The following is a 25,938-nucleotide window of genomic DNA, read 5'->3' as shown; positions in this document are numbered from 1 at the left end:
GGTGGCTCAGTGGGTTAAGCCGCTGCCTTCGGCTCAGGTCATGATCTCGGGGTCCTGGGATCGAATCCCGCATCGGGCTCTCTCTCTCTCTCTCTCTCTCTCTCTCTGCCTGCCTCTCTGTCTACTTGTGATCTCTCTGTCAAATAAATAAATAAATAAATCTTTAAAAAAATAATAATATTACTTCATTACTTGCAACAAATGTACTATACTGATGAAAGATGTTAATGATAGGGAAAACTAGATTTCGGTTATAGGGAAACTCTCTGTACTATCTCCACACTTTTCTGTAAATCTAAAACAGTTTTAAAGTTTAAAAAAAGAGTTTTTTTAAAAAGATCTTGTATCATATGATTTCACTCATGTAGAATTTAAGAAACAAAACAGATGAACATATGGGGAGCAAAAAAAGAGAGGGAAACAAACTATAAAAGACTCTTAAAGACAGAGAACAAACTGAGGGTTGATGGAGGGAGGTGGGGGATGGGCTAGATGGGTGATGGGCATCTAAGGAGGGCACTTTTTTTAACATCTTAGTTTTATTTTTTTTTTTCAGTGTTCCAAGATAAGGAGGGCTCTTGTTATGAGGAGCACTGGGTGTTGTATGTAAGTGATGAATCGCAGACTTCTACTACTGAAACCAATATTGCATTGTATTTTAACTAACTAGAATTTAAATACTTTTTTTTAAAGGAAAAATCAATGCAAATAGGTTTTACAAGTCTAAAAACAAATATTAATCTCAAAAACCTTTTTGTCTTACCATAATTCATTCCACCTCATCTACCTAACCAGTTCACATTTTTCAGTTTTTCCTGAATTTTCCAATCATAAATATCAGTAGTTATGTTCAACTGCCAGTTATTTAGACGAAGGATTTCCACTGCAACAAATCCCAGAATATTATTCAATCTTATAAAACAAGGCCATTTTTCATGCCTTAGGCACTTGTCCACAAAATGGTGCTTTGCTAGCATGAGCACTATAAATTCAATTAATTCCAGTTGTTATCTAAGATAGTTTCTTTCCATCTCACTGTTTATTTAGAAAAGTTCTATATGGTTTTGGTGCAGTACTGGATTGTAGTGTATTTGGATCCCTGTACTCTATGAAGTACTGTAAATGCATCTAGATATATTTCCTAAAGAATATGTAAATAATTAGAAGGATTTTATCATTATTTGGAGGGGATAGGACAGTAATAATAGAGTTTGAAATGTTTTCTAACAATAAACGATGAACAAAGTCCCACATTACTTTGAAGGGGAAAACATTGAATAAAGCCTTAAGGATGTCAGGGATAACAATATTTAGAATCTTAATCTGATCATCTTAATTAATACAACAGTATGAATGATATGATTGGTTAGTAGGTTATATGATCAATGCAAAAGGTCCTGAGGTCTAAGGGGCACGAGTCAGTTATGAGCTCTGGAAATGGGGACACAGGATAAAAGTCCTGGAGAAAATGGGTAAGCTCTTTGACTCTACTGTGAAATACCACATCAACTACTCAATTATAAGCTTGAATTAATGAGTGACTGTAGTTCACAATCTGTCTTACAGCTATAGAGAAGTTTAACAGACTGGCCCTAGATGTTTCCTAGTGCTTTATCAATTAGTTTATAGTCTGGAACTTGCACACCAAAAGTCAGGGGAAAACCTATATCAAAATAACAATAATATTAAAAATCCAAATGTCATTTTGAAAAATACACAGCCCTTGAATTTTTTAGGGTTTTTGGTCTGGAAAGACACTGTAAGTTGAAACGAGGTAAATCACAACTGAGATATTATAGAAAGTGTTTGAGTAGAAAAATTGCTTGCCTAATGTTATATATCAATAACCATAAGCACATTTTATTTACTATTTAATCAACTGTAAATGATATACTGTGAGTGTTCTAGAGTTTTCTGAAGCATAACATGTAAAATTGGGAAATACTGTAATCAATCATGTAAGATTTCTTCAATTTAGTTTTATAATGTGATCCAGGAGAATGAGTGTGCAGATCTATAAGGCCTCAATGAAATATCTGGAAAAAGACTCTGACCCATGTTTGTTTCATCTGTAAAATGTGAATGATGGGTAGGACTAAGATCCCTTCTTAATGCTAGAATTTTTCCATTTAGTCAGAATGGATGATCCTGGGAGGTTGTAACCTAAAGTATTCATGCAGGAATTGGTTGAATATCTGCCAAGGGAAAGGGGTTCAATATGAAGACAATCTTTAAAAGAGAGGCTGAATTTAAAATTAAGTAATGCAAAGCCCTTCCTGCCCCCAGGTAGAGGAAATAATGCCATATGGAGGTAGATCTGAGGTCCAGGGCCTGGAACAGAGGGTTTTAAGTCCTAGGGACTGTTATGAAATAACCCAATTGGGTAACCAAATGTGTATATTATGTAACCTGACATAATGGCTAATGAAATGGTTAAGTATTCATAGCACTTGCAGAACATCAAATGGCTTTTTATGTCAGTTTCCCATAAAATCCTTTTATATTCCACTTGAAATATAGGAGTTCATGCTAATGCTGCCATGAAATGAACACATTTTATTTTCTTCCAACCCTTCACCTTAGTATAACATAGCCCCAGTGTGTAATTTCTCATCATGCAATATGCTCATAACAGTTGCCTTATGTAAACAAAAGAATAAACAGTACAGTGCAACCCCTCAAGAACTGTCTCAACAGGCTGCCATCATTTTGATACTCTATTCAAATGAAAGCCTCCGTTTGTTTTCAGAATATTCCTGATTTTGCTTGTTCCCATCACTGTCCAACATATTGGAGCAATTTCCTCCCTACTGACATGTCACTGCGTGCTTTGAATATTTGTTCAAATTTAACCTAATAGAGAAGGTAACTGTGCAGCTAAATCTTTATCCTGAAGGAGGAGGAAGAAGAGGAAATAGAAGTAAATAGAAGTAAGAAGAAGAAGTAGAAGTAAAAGATCATTTCATTCCTTTTGACCGACTTGAAAAGAAGCACCAGCACTGTCTGAAAACTAAAATGTAAGAACAAATAAGATTGGATTTACAAAACCTTTGAGTTTGGTAAGGGACTCAGCTTATTCACTGAGAATGTGCCCTATATTCAGGACTCACATCCCTATAAATCTTACCAATCAACTAAATTATTATGCCTTTTTCTTTTTAGGAACTTAAAAAAATAGTTATTTTAAGACACTACCAACCACTTTTAAGTATTGATTAAAAAAAAGGATAAACATTTTAGAAAATAAGAAAAAAATGAAATGAGGAGCAGTGTATTTTCATTCACAGCTTTGAGTTTGATTCCTGTTTTGCTTCTTTAGAAAATGTCTTATCTCAGAACAATGGTGGGGTGGGGGAATAGGGGCAACTATGGGTGCTGCACTGGAATTCAACCCATGGGAAGCTGTAAAAACTGGATACTGGATAGCGGAGAGATGAAAGTGGACTATGAGGATCCCCCATGGGAGACCATCTATCTTTCCCTATAGTCTCATCAACCTGGCTTAGTGAGCTGTTCCCACCCCATTCGAGAGGCGAGCTGAAGTCAAAGAGGAAAAGGTGGTTATGATCTCATTGCACATACACACACATGCACAAAAAAGACCAGTGCAGCTCTTCTAGTACACTCTATGCTGCTCACATGGTGTCGTGGCACCTGCGGTGCAGAGATAGGTGGTCAGAGCGAGAAAAGCTATGGTTGCAATCTATGCACTGGAAGGGTTTGATGCCTGTGTGCTTGCGAAAATGGCGGGTGAGCTCATCTGAACGAGCAAATTTCCAGGAGCAGCCATCCCACGTGCATTTATAAGGCTTCTCTCCTAAAAAGGGGAATATGACAAAAATGAAGGGAGTCAGAGAAGAGATGTTTGGATACTAGAAAGAGAACAACGTGTATAATCATTTATCAAGGTTTTTGTCAAAACTTGTGGCAATCACTTTGAAGAAATGTTCTCTACCCTTACAGAAATACTAAAGAGAAGCCAAGATGGCAGAGTGGAAACTATGTAGGGGCTGGCTGAAACTTTGCTTGACTTCTGACTCTACTACATTCTAGCTGTGTGACCTTGAATAAGTCACTTCTCTTTAGTCCAGTCTGTTTTCTTATCTCTAAAGGGGGATAAAAATACTTCAAAGGATGTTTGAAACTTTTTTTTTAATCACAGTAAGCAATAAAACTTGTATCAAAACCTAGCTCTCTGACACTTTCCACTATACCACATTATAATAACCATTACCTCTCTTCTAATAGCTCCTAATAAATATTCAAAAATAAAATCATACACACAGGGAGAATGTGATTCACTAGAATGGGCCCTCCCCTAAAGCTACAGGCCTTCTTCTGTGTAAAGTCAAACACTCAAGGGTATGGGATGGAGTTAGAAGAAGCTCATCAAACTTTTTGAAATAGGTCCAAGCTTGTTATCTTTAGACTGCATTGGGTTTATATATGAAATATGCTCCAGAAAGAAAGCTAAATGAAAAGAAAAGTAATATAAAAAAGCATTAATACAGTATGACTCCATTATGACACCACATATGTATATACTCAGAATAAAGGCAATATCAATATACTTAAATGTAAATTATGAGAAATGATTAACAGTGAATGAATATATGGAAAGTGAGGATGAGAGTAGTAGGAGAATAACTTCCTTTCCCCCCACTTTTCTGTATTGTTTGAAAGTTTTAAAAATCATGATGTTGTATCTCATAATAAAAATTTTAAAATAGGCACAGGGAGATCAGTGGTTGGAAATTTGTGATGAAGTAGGAGGACCCTAGGCTCACCTTGTCCTATGAGTGCAACTAGATAACTATCAAATCATCCAAAATACCCTAGAAATTGACCTAAAGACTGGTAGAACAGAGTCCATAACTAAAGGTAGAGAAGAGGCTGCATTGAAGAATGTAGGAAATGAAAAGAGTGTTTGGGAGAGAAACTGATTGTGGCTGCTGGGGTGGAGAAGGATCCATAGCTATGGAGAAAGGCAAGAGTCAGGCTAACACACAGGGGAGCACACAAAGAAAACAAAGAATTACAGCAATTGCCTTGGAAAGCAAGAGGGATTGAATTTCATGAGCCTTGCAACCAGCAGGACTTAAAACCTGGAGTTTTAAATGTCAATGGGCTTTGATGGGATAGAACCTGGAGGGTACTGGGGCTGCCCCTAGAGAGAAGGTGGGCAACCAACCAATGGACATAGAACATGGAAACAGTGACTGGAAGAGTGACTAGGACACAGAGTGGGGAGGTTATTCACTCATCTCAGAGCCTATGCCAGAATGGTAGTGTTTATGGAGCAATCCTTCTGGTGGCTGGTGCCATTTTCCCTCCCTTGCCCCTCAGCATAAGCAGAAGACCCCTGTGGGAACCAGAACAGTGCCTACACTCCCTACTTATCCAGCTTGCTCCAAGCCTCACCACTCCATGCTCTGGTAGAACTACCCGTCTCAGTCTAGCTTGCCTCAGTCCTAGCACAGTGGACCCTTCCTCCAGAAGACTGCCTCAATAACTTGCTCACTTTGTGTCTCCCATCTCATGAGTTTTGCAAAAACTTGGTTCTAGCAGCAGTGATAACAGGTCTCATTTCACAAAGAGTCTAGAGCATAACTAGTTAAAAAGCACCACATTCAGTCCATGGACAAAACACTCCCCACAAATGGTCAAAGAGTCTCTACAAACAACTAGTCTGAAGAATAAGGCAGCCAGGAAAAACAACACAGCACACAGGGCACACACTGGAGTCACTATGGAAAGTGTGAGGACCTAGGTAACAGGAGACACTAGGGAAGAGGGCACTAGAGGACCTGTTCTTCATAAGACCATTACACTCAAGAACAGGAGATGTAGCTGACTGTCCTAATACAGAAAAATAGACACAGATACAAAAATGAAAAGATAGAGAAAATTATCCCAAGTGAAATAACAGGATTAGGCCACAGCTAGAGATCTAAGCAAAATGTATATAAACAACATACCTGATAAAGAATTTAAAGTAATGATCATAAGGATACTCAGTGGGCTTGAGAAAAGAGTGGAAGACATGACTAAGACACAGAGAACAGGGATAAGGAATAGCACAGCAGAGATAAAGGGCTCAATACATGAAATGAGAAACTCACTCGATGGAATGAAGAGCAGGCTGGAAGAAGCAGAGGTACAAAATAGTGACCTAATATTGACAAGGGAAAACTCATAAGGCTAGCAGAAGACTTTTCAACAGAAAGCTTGCAAGTCGGAAGGCATGGTATATTCAAACTGTTGATGGGAAAAATCTGCAGACAAGGACACCCTATCCAGGGAGGCTATCATCTAGAATAGAAAGAAAGATAAAGAGTTTCCCAGACAAAAGCTAAAGAAGTTCCTGAACACTAAACTAAGCCTGCAATAAATAATAAAGGAGATACTTTGAGAGGAAAGGGGAGATCCAAAATGACAGCCTGAAGGTAAGAAACACAAAATCACTAACAATGAATATTTTTGTAAAAAAAATGAGCCAAGAACTGACAAAATAAAAGGATGTAAAATATGGTAACATTTACCCAAAATGTGAGGAGGAAAGGAGTGAAAAATGGGTTCAAATTTAAATGACAATCAACTTAATATAGACTGCTATATGCAAAAGATGTTTTACACAAACCTAATGGTAACCATATATCAAAACCCAATAAGAAGTTGGGGAAAGATAGCAATGGAGTAGGAGAACACTAGGCTCACCTCAGCCCATGAACACAACCAGATAGCTATTGAATCATCCTAAATACCCAGAAATAGACCTGAAGACTGACTTTCATTGTGATGAAAAACTCCACAAATAAAGGGAGAGAAGTGTGGAGATGTGGTTTAGGGGAGAAATGGATCCCAGGGCTGTGGAGGCGAGGAACCATGGTTGCAGAGAGGACAAGAGAGAGAGAGAGAGAGGGGAGCACACAGGGGAATATGCAAGACATGTTTCCCAAAGACACTGTCTTGAAAAAGGAGAGGGGCTGCAATTCATGAGTTCTTGAAATCAGTGGAGCTTAAAGCATGGCGTTTTAAAGGACTGGAGGCTTCAATGGTATAGAGCCCAGAAGGCACTGCACTGCTCCAGAAGAGTAGGTGGGTGAATAACCTAGAGAGAGCATGGAAACAGTGATCCGAAGAGTCCCTGGGGCACATGTGGAGGAGACAATTCTACTCTTCTTGGAGTATGTCCCCAAGAGGCAGCATTCTCAGAGACATCTATCTGGAGAAAAGGTGTTGGCTGATGCCATTTCCCTCCTCTGTCCCTCAGCATAAACAGAGCCACCTGTGGCAAGCACTGCAGTGCCAACACTGGCTGCGTAACTTGCATACACCAGGCTTAACACCCCACACTCTGATGAGACAGCCCTTCAGAGTCATGCTTGCCTGAAAGCCAGTCAATTGAACTTCCCACCCCCACCCAGAACACCTGCACAAACCCCTGCCCACACCGCATTTCCTAACCAGAGATCTCTGCATGGCCTCAGTTCTGGTGGAGGTGGTGATGGGTCTCATTTCATAAGCAGACCAGAGCACACCAAGTTAAAATACACCAGATTCAATCCAGGGACCAAACATTGTCCCTGTACAGACAATTGAGCTGAGGGTAGAGCTGCCAAAACACAACAGCAGAATACATGCAACACACACCAGACACTCCTGAAGTGCCAGGACCTGGGCATTACATGACCTTTACATGTTTTGAGGAACAGGAGACATAACTGGCTATTCTAACACAGAGAAGGCAGACACATAGAGAAAATGCAAAGACAGAAGAATATATTCCAAATGAAGGAACAAGTTGAGGCCATGGGCAGAGATCTAGGTGAAACAGATATAAATAATATACCTGCTGGAGAATTTATGGAAACCATCATACAAGTACACGCTAAGCTTGAGAAAAGTATATAAGACACCAGTCAGACCCTTACCACGGAGATAAAAGGCTTTAAAAAATCAACCAGAGATGAAATGTGCAATGAGATTAGATATAAACATGATATAAGGAAGAAAAGACTGGAAGAAGCAGAGGAACAACTTATAAACTTAAAATACAAAGTAATGGAAAATAATTAAGATGACCAAAAGAGTGAAGGAAGAATTATGCAACATAGGAATAGACAAGTCAGTGGCTCCATCAGACATAATGACATCTGTATTATAAGGAGTCCCAGTTGAAGCACAGAAAAAAAGAGAGCACAAATTTTACTTGAAGAAATAATCGCTGAAAATTCCCTAATCTAGGAAAGGAAACAGATATTCAGATCAGGAGGCACAGAGAACTCATCAAAATCAACAAAAGCTGGCAATCAACAAGACGTTTTGTACTTAAATTTGCATAATGTAGTGACAAAGAAAAAAAATCTTAAAAGAAGTATGAAAAAAAAAAATAGAAGTCCTTAACATACAATTGAAAACATACAAGGCTAGCTGGAGATTTCTCACAGAAATGTGCCAAGGTAGAAGGGAATGGCATGATATATTGAAAGTGCTGAATGGGAAAAGTCTGTAGCCAAAAATGCTCTAATCAGCAAGGCTATCATTCAGAATATAAGGAGATAAAAATAGTTTCTCCAGACAAATAAAAACTAAAGAAATTTGTGACCATGAAACCAGCCATGCAGAAAATAATAAAGGATGCTCTTTGGGTGAAAAAGAGATACCAAAAGTGATAAAGACGAAAAGATAAGAGAAAATATTCAGAAACAATGTCAAAGAAAGTAACAAATAGCACTAAATACATATCTATCAATAATTACTTTGAATGTTAATGAAATAAATGCTCCAATCAAAAGACATAGGATGTCAGAATGAATAAAAAGAAGAATACCTATCTATATGCTGCTTAACAAGAGACTCACTTTAGGCCTGAGTACACCTGCAGATTCAAAGTGAAGTGTCAGAGAAACACTTTTCATACAAATGAGGGTCAAAAGAAAGCCAGAAAAACAACACTCATATCAGACAAATTAGATTTAAAACAAAGTTTGTAATAAGAGATAAATAATACAATCAAAAAGAGTAAATCAAACAAGAAGACATAAAAGTGGAAATATGTATGTATCTAATACAATGGGCATATCAAATAAACAGAAAATAAGTCAAGCAGAGAGAGTCAAATATCATATGGTTTCACTTATTTGTGGAGCATAACAAATATCATGGAGGACAAGGGGTGTTGGAGAGGAGAAGGGAGTTGGGGTAAATTGGAGGGGGAGGTGAATCATGAGAGACTATGGACTCTGAAACACAATCTGAGGGGTTTGAAGTGGCAGGTGGGTGGGAGGTTGGAGTGCCAGGTGGTACTAGGTGGTGGGTATAGAGGGCATGGATTGCATGTAGCACTGGGTGTGGTGAAAAAATAATAAATACTGTTTTTCTGAAAATAAATAAATTAATTTATAAAAAAATAAAAAATAAAAAATCCTGGGGGGAAAAAAAAGAAAATCAATGAGAACTCAATGGCTTTGAATGACACACTGGACCAAATGGACTTAACAGATATGTTCAGAATGTTTCTTCCTAAAACAGCAGAATAACATTCTTTTCAAGCACACAGGGAACATTCTGCAGAATAGATTACACATTAAGTCACACAACAGGCCTCAACAAATACAAAAAGACTGAAATCACATCATGGACATTTTCCTACCACAACTGTATGAAACTAGAAGTAAATCATTAAAAAAAAATCTGGAAAGACCATGGGGTGTCTGAGTAGCTCAGTAAGTTATGTGTTTGCCTTTGGCTCAAGTCATAAACCCAGGGTCCTTGGATAAAGCCCCATGTTGGGCTCCCTGCGCAGTGAGGCATCTACTCTCCCTCTTCCTCTGGCCCTCTCCTCCTCTATTCTCTCAAATAAATAAATAAAATCTTAAAAAAATCTAGAAAGACCAAAATTATAAGGAGGTTATCCAACATTCTACTAAAGAATGAGTGGGTCAACCAGAAAATAAAAGAAACTTAAAAATACAGGGAAACAAATAAAAATGAAAACACAACCCTCCAAAAACTTGCAATGTTGCAAAAATGGTCCAAAAGGAAACTATATAGCAGTACACCCCTACCTCAAGAAGAAAGAAAAATCTCCAACAACCTAACCCCAAACTTAAAAAAGCCAGAAAAAGAACAACAAAGCTTAAAGGCAGTAGAAGGAACATAATAATAAAGATTAGAGCATAAATAATTAATGATACAGAAACTAAAAAAAAAAAAAAACAGAAGAGCCAAAACAAAGAGGCGGCTTTGTGAAAAAAAATAATGAAACTGATGAACCTTTAGCCACAGTTATCAAAAAAAAAAAAAAAGGAAGACAATGCACATAAATAAAATCACAAAATAGAGAAGTAACAACCAATACTGCAGAAATACATTATAATTAATATAATTATTATATATTATATATATTATATATTATATAATTATATAATTATACAATTATATATATAATATATACAATATATATACAATATATACAATATATACAATACAATACAATATATATACAATATATACAATTATAAATTATATAATTGTATAATTATATAATTATATAAATTATAATGTGTAATGTATTATAATGTACTATCATTATAAGAGAATATTATGAAAAAGTACATGCCAACAATTTGTACAACCTGAAAGAAATGGATGAATTTCTAGAAAAACTTAAACTACCAAAACTGAAATAGGAAGAAATAGAAAACTTGAGTAAACTAATAATCAGCAAAGAAAATGAATCAGTAGTAAAATATATATAATGCAGCCATAAAAATAAATGAAGCCTTCCCATTTGCAATGACCTGGAAGGAGCTAGACAGTATTATGCTAAGCAAAATATGTCTGTCTTAGAAAGACAAATACCAAATGATTTCATTCGTATATGGAATTTAAGAAACAAATGAGTAAAGGGGGAAAAAAGAGAGAGAAAGAGGTGATCTAAAAAACAGACTCTTAACTGTAAAGAACAAACTGATGGTACTAGAGGAGGGTTGGGGCTGGGTGAGCAAAAGGTGTAATGGTAATTAAGGAGTGCACTTGTTATGATGAGATTTGTGTGATATATGTTATGTTGAATCATTATACTGTATGCCTGAAACTAATATAACACTGAATACTAATAATACTGTAATTTAAAATAAAATAAAATATATATTAAGAATAATTGTGGGGCACCTGGGTGACTCAGTAGGTTAAAGACTCTGCCTGTGGCTCAGGTCATGATCTCAGGGTCCTGGGATCAAGCCCGGCATTGGGCTCTCTGCTTGGGGGAGGGGGTAGCCTGCTTCTGCCTCTCTGCCTACTTGTGATCTCTCTATCTCTTTCAAATAAACAAATAAAATCGTTAAAAAAAGAATAATTCAGGAGGTTCAGAGAATGCCCCTCAAAATCAATAAGAATAGGCCCACACCCCGTCACCTAATAGTAAAATTTACAAGTCTCAGTGACAAAGAGAAAATCCTGAAAGCAGCCCGGGAAAAGAAGTCTGTAACATACAATGGTAAAAATATTAGATTGGCAGCTGACTTATCCACAGAGACCTGGCAGGCCAGAAAGAGCTGGCATGATATTTTCAGAGCACTAAACGAGAAAAACATGCAGCCAAGAATACTATATCCAGCTAGGCTATCATTGAAAATAGAAGGAGAGATTAAAAGCTTCCAGGACAAACAACAACTGAAAGAATTTGCAAATACCAAACCAGCTCTACAGGAAATATTGAAAGGGGTCCTCTAAGCAAAGAGAGAGCCTACAAGTGGTAGATCAGAAAGGAACAGAGACCATATACAGTAACAGTCACCTTACAGGCAATACAATGGCACTAAATTCATATCTCTCAATAGTTACCCTGAATGTGAATGGGCTAAATGCCCCTGTCAAAAGACACAGGGTATCAGAATGGATAAAAAAACAAAACCCATCTATATGTTGCCTCCAAGAAACACATTTTAAGCCCAAAGACACCTCCAGATTTAAAGTGAGGGGGTGGAAAAGAATTTACCATGCTAATGGACATCAGAAGAAAGCAGGAGTGGCAATCCTTATATCAGATCAATTAGATTTTAAGCCAAAGACTATAATAAGAGATGAGGAAGGACACTATATCATACTCAAAGGGTCTGTCCAACAAGAAGATTTAACAATTTTAAATATCTATGCCCCCAATGTGGGAGCAGCCAACTATATAAACCAATTAATAACAAAATCAAAGAAACACATCAACAATAATACAATAATAGTAGGGGACTTTAACACTCCCCTGACTGAAATGGACAGGTCATCCAAGCAAAAGATCAGCAAGGAAATAAAGGCCTTAAATGACACACTGGACCAGATGGACATCACAGATATATTCAGAATATTTCATCCCAAAGCAACAGAATACACATTCTTCTCTAGTGCACATGGAACATTCTCCAGAATAGATCACATCCTCGGTCCTAAATCAGGACTCAACCGGTATCAAAAGATTGGGATCATTCCCTGCATATTTTCAGACCACAATGCTCTAAAGCTAGAACTCAACCACAAAAGGAAGTTTGGAAAGAACCCAAATACATGGAGACTAAACAGTATCCTTCTAAAGAATGAATGGGTCAACCGGGAAATTAAAGAAGAATTGAAAAAAATCATGGAAACAAATGATAATGAAAATACAACGGTTCAAAATCTGTGGGACACAACAAAGGCAGTCCTGAGAGGAAAATATATAGCGGTACAAGCCTTTCTCAAGAAACAAGAAAGGTCTCAGGTACACAACCTAACCCTACACCTAAAGGAGCTGGAGAAAGAACAAGAAAGAAACCCTAAGCCCAGCAGGAGAAGAGAAATCATAAAGATCAGAGCAGAAATCAATGAAATAGAAACCAAAAAAACAATAGAACAAATCAACGAAACTAGGAGCTGGTTCTTTGAAAGAATTAATAAAATTGATAAACCCCTGGCCCGACTTATCAAAAAGAATAATTGTGATTACTAGAGGCTGGTGGGGTGTTGATAAGGAGAACAAAATATCAGTTTTGCAGGATACATAAGTCCTGGAGACTAATATAAAACAATTTCAGGAGGGAGACAAACCATAAGTGACTCTTAATCTCACAAAACAAACTGAGGGTTGCTGGGGGGAGGGGTTTGGGAGAAGGGGGGTGGGATTATGGACATTGGGGAGGGTATGTGCTTTGATGAGTGCTGTGAAGTGTGTAAACCTGGTGATTCACAGACCTGTACCCCTGGGGATAAAAATATATGTTTATAAAAAACAAAACATTAAAAAAAATGTACTGTACACTTGAAGTTTGCTAAGAGGGTAGAACTTAGGTGTTCCCCTTACTAAAAAAGTAACTATGAAGTAAGGAATGTATTAATTAGGCTGCTTGTGGTGAATATTTCACAATGTGTACATATATCAAATTAAAAGATTGCGTATATTAAATATACAATTTCATTTATTTATTAAAGTTTTTATTTAAATTCTACTTAGTTAACATACAGTGTAACGTTAGTTCCAGATGTACAATATAGTGATTCAGCACTCCCATACAACACCTGGTGCTTATCACAAGTGCACTCCTTAATCCCCATCACCTATTTAACCCATCCCCTCACCTCCCATCTGGTAACAATCAGTTTGTTCTCTCAAGTGTGTTTCCCTAGGGTGCCTGAGAGGCTCAGTCAGTTAAGGGTCTGCCTTCAGCTCAGGTCAGGATGGCTCTCTGCTCAGCAGGGAGCCTGCTTCTCCCTCTCCCTCTGCTTGTGGCTCCTCCTGCTTGTGCACTCTCTTTCTCTCTCTGTCAAATAAATAAAATCTTTTAAAAAGAGAGTGTGTTTCTTCATTTGCCTCCCTCTTTTCCTTATGTTCATCTGTCTTGTTTCTTAAATTCCATATGAGTGAAATCATGGTATTTTTCTTTCTCTTTGTTCAATAACCTTTGTTTGTTTAATAACCTTCATTTAATAACCTGTTGTTTCCTGTCCATCCACATAACTGCAAATGGCAAAATTTCATTCTATTTTAAAGCTTGGTAATATTCCATTGTGTGTGTGTGCATATATATGTGTATATATATATACACACAATATTCTTTATCCATTCATCAGCCAGTGGACACTTGGGCTGTCTCCATAATGTGGCTATTGTAGATAATGCTGCTATAAACATCGTGGTGCACATATTCATTTGAACTAGTATTTCTGTATTTTTTGTGTAAATACCTAGTAGTGTTATTGCTTAACCATAGGGTAGTTTTATTTTTAATTTTTGAGGAACCTCCATACTGTTTTTCCGGAGTGGTGCACCAGTTTGCATTCCCATCAACAGTGCACGAATGTTCCTTTTTCTCCACCTCCTTGCCAATACCTGTTCTTTTCTGTGTTGTTGACTTTAGCTATTGTGAAAGGGGTAAATTGATATCTTATTGTAGTATTGATTTTCAGTTCCCTGATGATGGTAATGTTGAGCATGTTTTCATGTGTCTGGTGCTCATCTGTATATCTTCTTTGGAAAGCTGTCTATTCATGTCTGCTGCCCATTTTTTAATTGGATTTTCACTGTTTGGATGATTAGTTTTATAAGTTACTTAGATATTGGATAGTAACCCTTTATCGGATATGTCATTTGCAACCATCTTCCATTTCACAGGTTACCTTCTGTTTTGTTTATTGTTTTCTTCATTCTGCAGAAGCTTTTGATTTTTATGTAGGCATGACAGTTTATTTTTCTTTTGTTTCCTTGTGTGAGGAGATATACCTAGAAAAAAGTTCCACTGACCAATGTCATAGAAGTTACTCTCTGTGATCTCCTCTTTTTATGTTTTTTTAAAAAATTTTTTAATGATTTTTACGGTTTCAGGCTTCACATTTAGGCCTTTATACCATTTTTAATTTATTTTTTGTGCTGTGAGAAAGTGATCCACTATTATTCTTTTCCATACTGTTGTCCACTTTTCCCAACACCATTTGTTGAAAAGACACTCTTTTCCCAGTTGGTATTCTTTCCTGCTTTGTTGAAGATTAATTAACCATACAGGTGCTCAGATTTCTGGTTTTCCTTCTTTTCTTCCTTCCCTCCTTCCATTTTCTTTCTTTCTTTTAATTCTTTTGTTCTTCCATTTTTTTTCGTTCTTTTTCATTTCTGGTTTTTCTATTCTGTTTCATTGATCTACATGTCTATTTTTGTGTCACTATCTAATGTTTTGATTACTAATGCTTTGTAATATCACTTGAAGTTCACAGTTGTGATGCCTCCACCATTGCTTTTATTTTTTGAGATCACTTTTGTCACTCAGGGTCTTGTGTGATTCCATACAAATTTTAGGAATGTTTATTCTCACTCTGTGAAAAATGCTGTTGGTATTTTGATACTGAATTACATTAAATGTGTAGATTTCTATGGGTAGTACAGACATTTTAACAATTTGTTCTTCTAATCCATGACCATGGTATGATTTTTTCATTTCTTTTCCTCATTTGTAATTTCTTTCATGAGTATTTAGTTTTCACAGTAGAGGTTTTTCACCTCTTTGGTTATATTTATTCTTAGGTATCTTATTGGTTTTGTTCAATTGTAAATGGATTGCTTTGTTAATTTCTCTTTCTGTTGCTTCATATTTATTTATTTATTTGATTCTGTTATATTAGCCACCATAAAATACATCATTAGTTTTTGGTGCAGTGTTCCAAGATTCATTGTTTATGTACAACACTCAGTGCTCCATGCAATACATCATTCCCCCCTTAATATCTACCAACAGGCTCACTCATCCTACCACCCCCTACCCTCTAAAACCCTAAGATTATTTCTCAGCATACACAGTTTCTCGTGGTCCATACCCCATTCAGATTTGCCCCAATTTCCTTTTCCTTTTCTTCTTCTAACATCCTCCATGTTATTCCTTATGTTCCACAAGTAAGTGAAACCATATGATAACTGACTTTTTCTGTTTGACTTATTTCACTCAGCATTATCTCCTCTGTTCCATCCATGCTGATGCAATAGTTGGGTATTCATACTTTCTAATGGATGAGTAATATTTCATTGTATATATAGACCACATCTTCATAACCCATTCATCTGTTGAAGGGCATCTTGGCTCTTTCCACAGTTTGGCAAATGTGGCCTTTGCTGCTGTGAAAATCAGGGTACATATGGCCCTTCTTTTCACTACATCTATATCTTTGGGGTAAATGCCCAGGAGTGCAATTACAAGGTCATAGGGAAGCTCTATTTTTAATTTTTCAAGGAACTGCCACACTGTTTTTGAAAGTGGCTACACCAACTTGCATTCCCACCGACAGTGTAAGACGGTTCCCCTTTCTCCACATTCTCTCCAAAATTTGTTGTTTCCTGTCTTGTTAATCTTTTCCATTGTAACTGGTGTAAGGTGGTATCTCAATGTAGTTTTGATTTGAGTCTCCATGATGGCAAAGGATGATGATTTTTTTTTCATGTGTCTGCTAGTCATTTGTATGTTTTCTTTGGAGAAGTGTCTGTTCATGTCCTCTGCCAATTTTTTGAAATGATTATCTGTTTTGGGGGTGTAGAGTTTGAGAAGTTCTTTATAGATATTGACTATTAGCCCTCTATCTGTAGTGCTGTTTGTGAATATCTTCTGTCATTCTGTGGGTTGCCTCTTTGTTTTGTTGACTGTTCCTGTTGTTGTCCAGAAGCTTTTGATCTTGATGAAGTCTCAAAAATTCATTTTCGCTTTTTCACCTTTGCCTTTGGAGACCTGTCTTGAAAGAAGTTGCTGTGGCCAATGTCAAAAATGTTATTGCCTATGTTCTCCTCTAGGGTTATGATAGATTACTGCCTCACGTTGAGGTCTTTTTTCCATTTCAAGTTTATCTTTGTGTATGGTATAAAAGAATGGTTGAGTCTCATTCTTCTATACATGTTTTCCAAGTCCAGTTTTCCAAGAACCACTTATTGCAGAGACTCTTTTCCACTGTACATTTTTTTCCATCTTTGTCGAAGAATATTTGACCATAGAGCTGAGGGTCCATATCTGGGCTCTCTACTCTGTTCCACTGGTGTATGTGTCTGTTGATATGCCAGTACCATGCTGCCTTGGTGATCACAGTGTTTTTTTAAAGAATCAGTACGATTGATAAGGCACTGGCCAAACTAATTCAAAAGAAAAGAGAGAGAACCCAAATTAACAAAATTCAGAACAAAAAGGGAGAGATCACGATTAACACCAAGGAAATAGAAACAATTATCAGAAATTATTATCAACAGTCACATGCTAATAAGTTAAGCAACCTAGATGAAACGGATGCATTCCTGGAAACCTATAAACTTCCACAACTGAATCAGGAAGAAACTGACAATCTAAATAGACCAATATCTAGTAAGGAGATTGAAGTAGTGATTAAAAACCTCCCCAAAAAACAAGAACCCAGTACCTGAGAGATTACATGGAGAATTCTACCAAACATTCAAAGAAGAAATAACAGCTATTCTCCTGAAGCTGTTTCAAAAAGTAGAAATAGAAGGAAAACTTTCAAACACTTTTTATGATGCCAGCATTACCCTGATCCCACACCAGGCAAAGACCCTGCCAAAAAGAAGAATTTCAGATCAATATTCCTGATGAATATGGATGCTAAGATTTTCAACAAGATCCTAGCTAATAGGATTCAACAGTACATTAAAAGATTATTCACAATGACCAGGTGTTATTTTTTCATGGGACACAAGGGTGGTTCAACATTCACAAATCAATCAATGTGATAGAACAAATCAATAAAAGAAAAGAGAAGAACCACATGGCCCTCTCAACTGATGGAGAGAAAGCATTTGAAAAGACACAGCATCTGTTCCTGATTAAAACACTTTAAAGTATAGGGATATAAGAATGTCTACTCTGGCCACTGTTGTTCAACATAGTACTATACATCCTTGCAACATCAATCAGACAACAAAAAGAAATAAAAGATATTCAAATTGGAAAAGAAGACGTCAAACTCTCTATCTCTTCACAGATGACATGATACTTTATATGGAAAATCCAAAAGACTCCACCCCCAAACTACTAGAACTCATATAGCAATTCAGTAATGTGGCAGGATACAAAATCAATGTACATAAATCAGTTGCTTTCTTATACAATAAGAATGAAAATATAGAAAGGGAAATCAGAGAATAGATTCCATTTACTATAGCAACAAGAACCTTAAGATACCTGGGAATAAACCTAACCAAAGAGGTAAAGGATCTCTACTCAAGGAACTACAGAACACTCATGAAAGAAATTAAAGAACACACAAAAAGATGGAAAAGCTCTAGTTCCATCCATGTTGGACATCTAGGTTCTTTCCATAGTTTGGCTATTGTGGACATTGCTGCTATAAACATTCGGGTGCATGTGTCCCTTTGGATCACTACATTTGTATCTTTAGGGTAAATACCCAATAGTGCAATTGCGGGAGAAGGGGGTGGGATTATGGACATTGGGGAGGGTATGTGATTTGGTGAGTGCTGTGAAGTGTGTAAACCTGGTGATTCACAGACCTGGGGATAAAAATATATGTATATAAAAAATATATGTTTATAAAAAATAAAAAAAAAAAAAAGATGGAAAAGCATCCCATGCTCATGGATTGGAAGAATAAACATTGTTAAAGTGTCTATACCACCTAGAGCATTCTATATACTTTCAATGCCATTTCGATCAAAATTCCACCAGCATTTTTCAAAGAGCTGGAACAATCAGTCCTAAAATTTGTGTGGAACCAGAGGAGACCCCAAATTTGTAAGGAGATGTTGAAAAAGAAAAACAAAACTGGGGGCATCACATTGCCTGATTTCAAGCTTTGGAGATGTGTCTTTCTATGAAGCCAGCATTACCTTGATCCCCTAGAGTATCATTCAAAATCATTGTTTCTTTGTTGATTTTCTGTTTAGTTCCTCTGTTCATTGATGTAAGTAGGGTGTTGAGGTCTCTTATGGGGTGGCCTGGGTGGCTCAGTTGGTTAAACATCTGCCTTCTGTTCAGGTCATGTTCCCACCATCCTGGGCTGGAGCCCTGTGTCTGGTTTCTTGCCCAGTGGGGAGCTTGGTTCTCCCTCCCCCTCTGTTGCTCCCCCAGCTTGTACTTGGTCTCTCTCTTTGTGTCAAACAAATAAAATCTTAAAAAATAGAAAGTCTCCTACTATTGTTGTGTTAGTATCAATTAGTCCTTTTATATTTGTTATCAATTATACTTGTTATCATGGGTTTCTCCCATGTTAGGTGCATAAATGTCTATACAAATGTTATATGTTCTTGTTGGATTGTCATATTTATGATTATATATTGCCATTATTTCTGTCTTGTTAAAGTCTTTGTTTTAAATCTAGCTTGTCTAATATAAGTATTGACACTCTGGTTTTCTTTTGACAGCCATTTGAGTAATAAAATTTCTCTGTCTCTTCATTTTCAGTCTGCTGGTTCTCTTTAGGTCTAAAATGAGTTTCATGTAGGCAGCAAATAGATTGGTCTATTTTTAAAAAATCTATTCTGACACCTTATGTCTTTTGATTGGAGCATTTAATCTATTTATATTCAAAATAATTACTGATATGTGTGTATTTAGTACCATTTTATTACTTGTTTTGTCCTCGTTTCTGGAGATTTTCTCCGATCCTCTCTTTGTCACTTTTGCCCTCTCCTTTGCACCCAATGGGTCCCCTTCAATATTTCCTGCACATCTGGTTTGGTAGTCCTGAACTGCTTTTGTTCTTATCTTTCCGGGAAACTTTTTTCATTAAGTTTTTATTAATTCCAGTTACTTACCACCTATGTACCATGTGTTTCAGGGTAAAAAATAGTGATTTGGTACTTGATACAATTCCAGATGCTCACTAGAACAAGTGCATACCTTAATCCTTATCACTTACTTAACCCATGCCCCTACTCACTTCTACTTTGGTAACAATTAGTTTGTTCTCTATAGTTAGCAGTCTGCTTCTCAGGTTGTCTCTCTTTTTTTCCCCTTAGCTGAGTTGTTTCTTAGATTCTAAATCACGTGTTATTTGTCTTTCTGTGCATGGCTCAGTTTGGTTAGCATACGCCTCTCTAGCTCCATCCATGTCATTGGTGATGGCAAGAGCTCATTCTTTTTTTTTTTTTTTAATAGCTGGCCAATATTCCATTGTGTGTGTGAATCTATCTATCAGTATATATGTATGTATATATACATACATATATACATATATCACTTCTTTTTCTTCTCCTTCTCCTTCTTTTTTCTCCTTTTTCTCCCTCCTCTTCCTCCTCCTCCCCCTTCTTCTTCTTCTTTTTCTTGTTCATCTTCATCATCATCATCTTCTTCTTCCTTTCTTCTTCTGCTCAAATGTAAAGTTAGGCTTTATGGCCTGGGTAAGTGTATATGCCTGGTATCCTGAAGTTTAGAGAATTCTCCAGAGGTTTAGATTTAGTATTAAGGATTAAGGCTTAGGGTTAGTGTTAGGGTTAAGGTGTTAGTCATTTATATTAATAAAAGAAGATGATAGTTGAATGATAGTTTAAACACAGTGTAGTTTCAACATGTTTAAGCACAAGGTTCTTCCATTATGCTCCTATACATCCATTTACAAGCACATATATATTAATAAAGAACATTATTTGAACAAGGGATTATACACAGTGTAGTTTCTATGAAGTAAGGACAGGGCTTTTCCCATATGCTTCTAACATGTTTATAAATACTTATATCTTAATGAAAGAAGGTGCTACCTGAAACATGCATTATACACCATTTAGTTTCATTCAGGTAAGAATAGGGGCGGGGAGGGGAGGTTGGGGGAACCAGGTGGTGGGTATTGGAGAGGGCATGGATTGCATGGAGCACTGGGTGTGGTGCAAAAACAATGAATACTGTTACGCTGACAAGAGATAAAAAATTTTAAAAAAAAAAAAGACTGAAGGAATAAACTATACAGAATTCAGCCAGAAAAAAAAAAAAAAAGGAATAGGCATATTCTCCCTATGCTTCTACACATACATTTATAAACACACATATATATGGATAAGGTAGTTGTTAATTGAACAATGATTTATACACAGTGTATTGTCAATGAGTTAAGTATATGACTATTCCCATATCCCTCTACAGGTATGGATAGAAACTTTTAATGAAAGAAGATGATACTTGAAAGATGGATTATGCATAGTGTGGTTTCAGTGTTAAACATGTGGATATTCCTGTACACTTCTACACATTTTCAAACACCTGCATCTTATTCAAAGAAGACATTAGTTGAGGGTATATTATACACATGGTAGTTCCAATGAGTTAAGCATACAGCTATTCTCATATATATTTTTTTAAATTTTTTCAATGTATTTATTTTCAGAAAAACAGTATTCATTATTTTTTCACCACACCCAGTGCTCCATGCAATCCATGCCCTCTATAATACCCACCACCTGGTACCCCAACCTCCCGCCCCCCCCCGCCACTTCAAACCCCTCAGATTGTTTTTCAGAGTCCATAGTCTCTCATGGTTCACCTCCCCTTCCAACTTCCTTCTCCTCTCTAACACCCCTATTCTCATATATTTCTACATAACTTTATATACACTTATATCTTAATGAAAGTAGATGCTACTTGACAAAAGGTTTAGTCACAGTATGTTTCCCATGTGTTAAGCATGCAGCTATTCCCAAAGGCTTTTCTTTTTAATTTAAATTCAGGTTAGTTAATATACAGCATAACATTAGTTTCAGGTGTACAATTCAGTGATTTTGTTCTTACATATAACACCCAGTGTTCATCACAAGTTCACTCCTTAATCCCCATCACAAATTTAATCTATCCCATCACCCGCCTGCCCACTGAAAATAATTGGTTTGTTCTCTATAGCTAAGAGTCTTTTTCTTGGTTTGCCTCTCCTTCTCCCCTATGATCATTTCGTTGATTTTTAAATTCCTCATATGAGTGAAATCACATGGTATTTGTTTTTCTCTGGCTGAGTTACTTATCATTTCACAATGTGCTCTAGTTCCATCCACATCATTGCAAATGGCAAGATTTCATTCTTTATTATGATTACTATTCTAATAATCTAATATCTATGATTAATATTAATGTATTATTTTGAGATATATATCAAAGATATAAAGAATAAGTGATATCTATATCTATATCTATATCTATATATATAGATATAAAGATATAAAGAAGTGATATATATCTAGATATATAGATATCTTCTATATCAAAGATAAAAAGAAGATATATATCTTTTTATCTTTGATATATATATATCTTTATATCTTTGATATGTATATCAAAATTATATATATATATATATATATATATATAACTTCTTCTTTATCTTCATCAGTAAATGGACATTTGGGCTCTTTCCATAATTTAGCTATTGCTGATAATACTGCTATAAACATTAGGGTGCATATACCCCCACTAAATCTGTATTTTTGTATCCTGTGGGTAAATACCTAGTACCGCAATTGTTCGATCATAGAGTAGCTCTAATTTTGACTTTTTGAGGAATCTCTATATTATTTTGCAGAGTGGCTGCACCAGTTTACATTCCCACCAACAGTATAAGAGGGTTCCCCTTTGTCTGCATCCTGGCCTACACCTGTTGTTCCCTGCATTACTAATTTTAGCCATTCTGACAGGTGTTAGGTGATATCTCATTGTAGTTTTTGTTTATATTTCCCCAATGATTAGTGATGTTGAGCATATTTTCATATGTCTGTTGGCCACCTGTATGTCTTCTTTGCCAAAATGTCTAGTCACATGTTCTAGGCCATGTTTTAACTGGTTTACTTGTGTTTGGGGGTGTTGAGTTTCATAAGATCTTTATATATGTTGGATTTCAACCCTTTATCAGATATGTTATTTGCAAATACCTTCTCCTATTGTATAGGTTGCCTTTTAGTTCTGTTGATTATTTCCTTCACTGGTCGGAAGGTTCTCATTTTGTTGAAGTCCCAATAGTTTATTTATGACTTTCTTTCCCTTGCCACAAGAGACATATCTAGTCAGAAGTTGTTATGGTTGATTCAAAAAGGTTAGTGCCTGTATTCTTCTATAGGATTTTAATGTTTTCCTGTCTCACATTTGGGTCTTTCACACATTTTGAGTTTATTTTTAACTTTTTGTATGTGAAATTAAGTGGTCCAGTTTCATTCTTTTGCATGGTGTTCTCCAGTTTTTCTCTGGGAAACTCTTTCTGCCCCCTATTCTGAATGATAGCCTTCCTGGATAGAGTATTCTTGGCTGCAGATTTTTTTCCATTCAGCACCTTGAAGATATCATTACACTCCCTTCTGGCTCACCACATTTCTGTTGGGATATCCCAGCTATTCTTATGGGTTTTTGCATGTATGTTAAGGATTTCTTTTGTTTTGCTGCTTTTAAGATTTTTTTCTTTATCACTATATTTTTGAAATATAATTACAATATATTTTTGTTCACCTGCTTTTGTTGATATTGATGGGAGTTCTCTGTGCCTCCTGGATATGGATGTCTGTTTCCTTTCCAAGATCAGGGAAGTTTTTAGCTATTAATTTTTCAAATAAATTTTCTGTCTCCTTCTCTGTGTTTCTACTGGGAATCCTATAATAGAAATTTTAGTATGTTTAATAGTTACTGAGTTCCCTACATCTATTCTCATGTTGTATAATTCTTCCTCTCTTTTGTTCAGCTTCATTACTTTCCATTACTTTGTTTTCTAGGTCACTAATTCATTCTTCTGCATCTTCCATCCTACTGCTCATTGTTCTAATCTCATTTATTGAACTATTAATTTCTGATTGATTTTTTTAAACTCTTTTGTCTCTGCAGTAAGTGTCTCGCTGATTATTTGTATACTTTTCTCAAGCCCAGAGTACCCTTATGATTATCCCTCTAAATCCCCCATCACACATTTTACTTATATCTGTTTCACTTGGATCTCTAGGTTTGGCCTTATCTTTTTCTTTCTTCTGGGATAAATTCCTCCACGTTTGAATTCTGTCAATGTCTCTATCTTCTCTGTGTTAGAAAAGCCAGTTATGTCTCCTGATCCTGAAAGTAACCACCCTATGAAGAGGTCGTGTAGTGTGAGGGATTGGCACTTTAAAGAGTGCCTCTGGTGTGTGCTGCATGCACACTGCTGTTGTATTTTGTCTTCTCTATCCTTCAGGCCAGTCATCTGCAGAGGATCTCCTTGCCTACTGTAGGTAGTGTTTGGTTCCTTCCTTGAATGTGGTTGAGTTTTAATTGGTTCCTGCTTTGAATATGGTTGAGTTTTAACTAGGTATGCTTTGCTTGTGAAATGATATCTGTCACCACCTTTATTGGAGCCGAGGCCCTGCAGCAGTCTCCGGTCAGGAGATGTCATGTGGACAGGTATCTGTGCTGTTTTTCTGGGGCAGGGGTCTTCTGTTCAGGGATTGAAGCAAGTGTGACTGAAAAGGGCATTCCCACCAGTTTGTGGGGGTGTGGGTCTTTGTATATGCAAGTGAGGCAGTCAGTGTGCACTGTGCCACTTTCTGCAGGTGGCTCTGTGTTTATGCTAAGGGGTGGGTGAAGAGAACAGCACCTGCCACCTCCTTTGCTTCTGGAGAGGTATCTCTGTGAATGCTGCCTCCTAGGGAAATCCTCTGAAAAGAGAAAATATTATTCCCATTGTGTGTGCCCCAGGTACTCTTGAGATCACCACTTCCATACTGTCTGCTGACATGTATTTTGTCTGCCTTTTCTCTAGGAGAAGAGCAGTGCCCTTTGTGCTATATCTCAGCCAAGGAGAGACTGTGGACTCTAAGAAACAAACTGAGGGTTTTGGAGGGGAGAGGGATGTGGGGGTTGGGAGAGCTTGGTGGTGGGTATTAAGGAGGGCATGTATTGCATGGAGCACTGGGTATGGCACATAAGCAATGAATCTTGGAACACTGAAAAAATAAAAAACAAAATAAAACAAAACAACTTCAGGCTCAAATCCCTGCTGGTTGCAAGAACTCAGGAAATTCAGGCCCTCTCATTTTCCAAGCCAATGGCTTTGGGTAAACATATTCCTTTTGTGTTCCCCTGTGTGATCTTCTCTGGATCACGGCTTCTTTCCCTTTGCAGCCCTACCAATCTATTTCTCCTCTAAACCACATCTCCACACTTCCTACCTTCTTTGATGTGACCTTGCCTTTCCCTTTAGTTGTGTAGTTTGTGTATGTCTTCAGGTCTATGTCTGGGATATTTAGGATTATTTGATAGTTATCTGTTTGTATTCATGGGACAAGGTGAGCTGAGGGTCCTTCTACTCCACCACCATTGTTCCCTAGCTCAAACATATACAGTTTTAATTCTCAACTACATTCATCAAAGTTGTTGGGAAAAAGAATTAAACAAGACAAAACACTTAAGCAGGGGGTGGCAGTGATATAGAACTGATAGCACCTTAATAACAGCTAATATTTGTTGAGTGTTTCCCAGATATTATACTAAGTGTTTCACACTATTAATATCCTTAGATAAGGAAAGTGAGGCAGAAAAAAGTGAAGTAAATTTCTGCTAATACATTTTCAGCCAAAGTGACTGGGTGATGCCATTATTAAAAAATAAAACTTGGAAGTTATGCTTAGTAGAAGTTTTTATATCTGCATCTCCTGTTTGCATAATTGCAAGTTCGATGGAGATGAATGGCTGTACTGTATGCCAGAGGTGGTACCCAAATAAGTACAAACCTCATGGTTCTCTGCTGAAAGAGTATCTACCAGAAACAGATATATTCTCTGGTACCCATTGCAATGAACCCTAATCTTTGGAAGTCAATGAAGCAGTCATTTCTGCAGTAACCTCAGTTCCAGAGAACCTGTAAAATACCAGGAGTAGAGAAATATATACCTTTATTGCGCAACAATGTTTAATTCTCACTGCATTGATCACTGGAAAACATTCTATCTCTGTAAATGACACCTCTGTCCATTCAGTCTGCCAAAACAAA

General features: G+C 36.8%; 1 protein-coding gene across 1 annotated transcript in view; it reads right to left on the bottom strand.

Moving 5' to 3' along the window:
* Positions 1 to 3,635: 3,635 nt before the first annotated feature.
* Positions 3,636 to 25,938, bottom strand: part of KLF8 (KLF transcription factor 8) — an 84,905-nt gene continuing 62,602 nt past the window's right edge. Inside the window, exon 5 of the mRNA XM_059158415.1 lies at positions 3,636 to 3,817. Coding sequence (XP_059014398.1) covers positions 3,636 to 3,817 — 182 coding nt within the window. The remainder of the gene's footprint in view (positions 3,818 to 25,938) is intronic.

Source organism: Mustela lutreola, chromosome X, assembly GCF_030435805.1.
Source record: "Mustela lutreola isolate mMusLut2 chromosome X, mMusLut2.pri, whole genome shotgun sequence".
In the NCBI taxonomy this organism is placed as follows: Eukaryota; Metazoa; Chordata; class Mammalia; order Carnivora; family Mustelidae; genus Mustela; species Mustela lutreola.
Note: the sequence above shows the minus strand (reverse complement) of the source record. Positions and strands in the feature narration are given on the sequence as shown.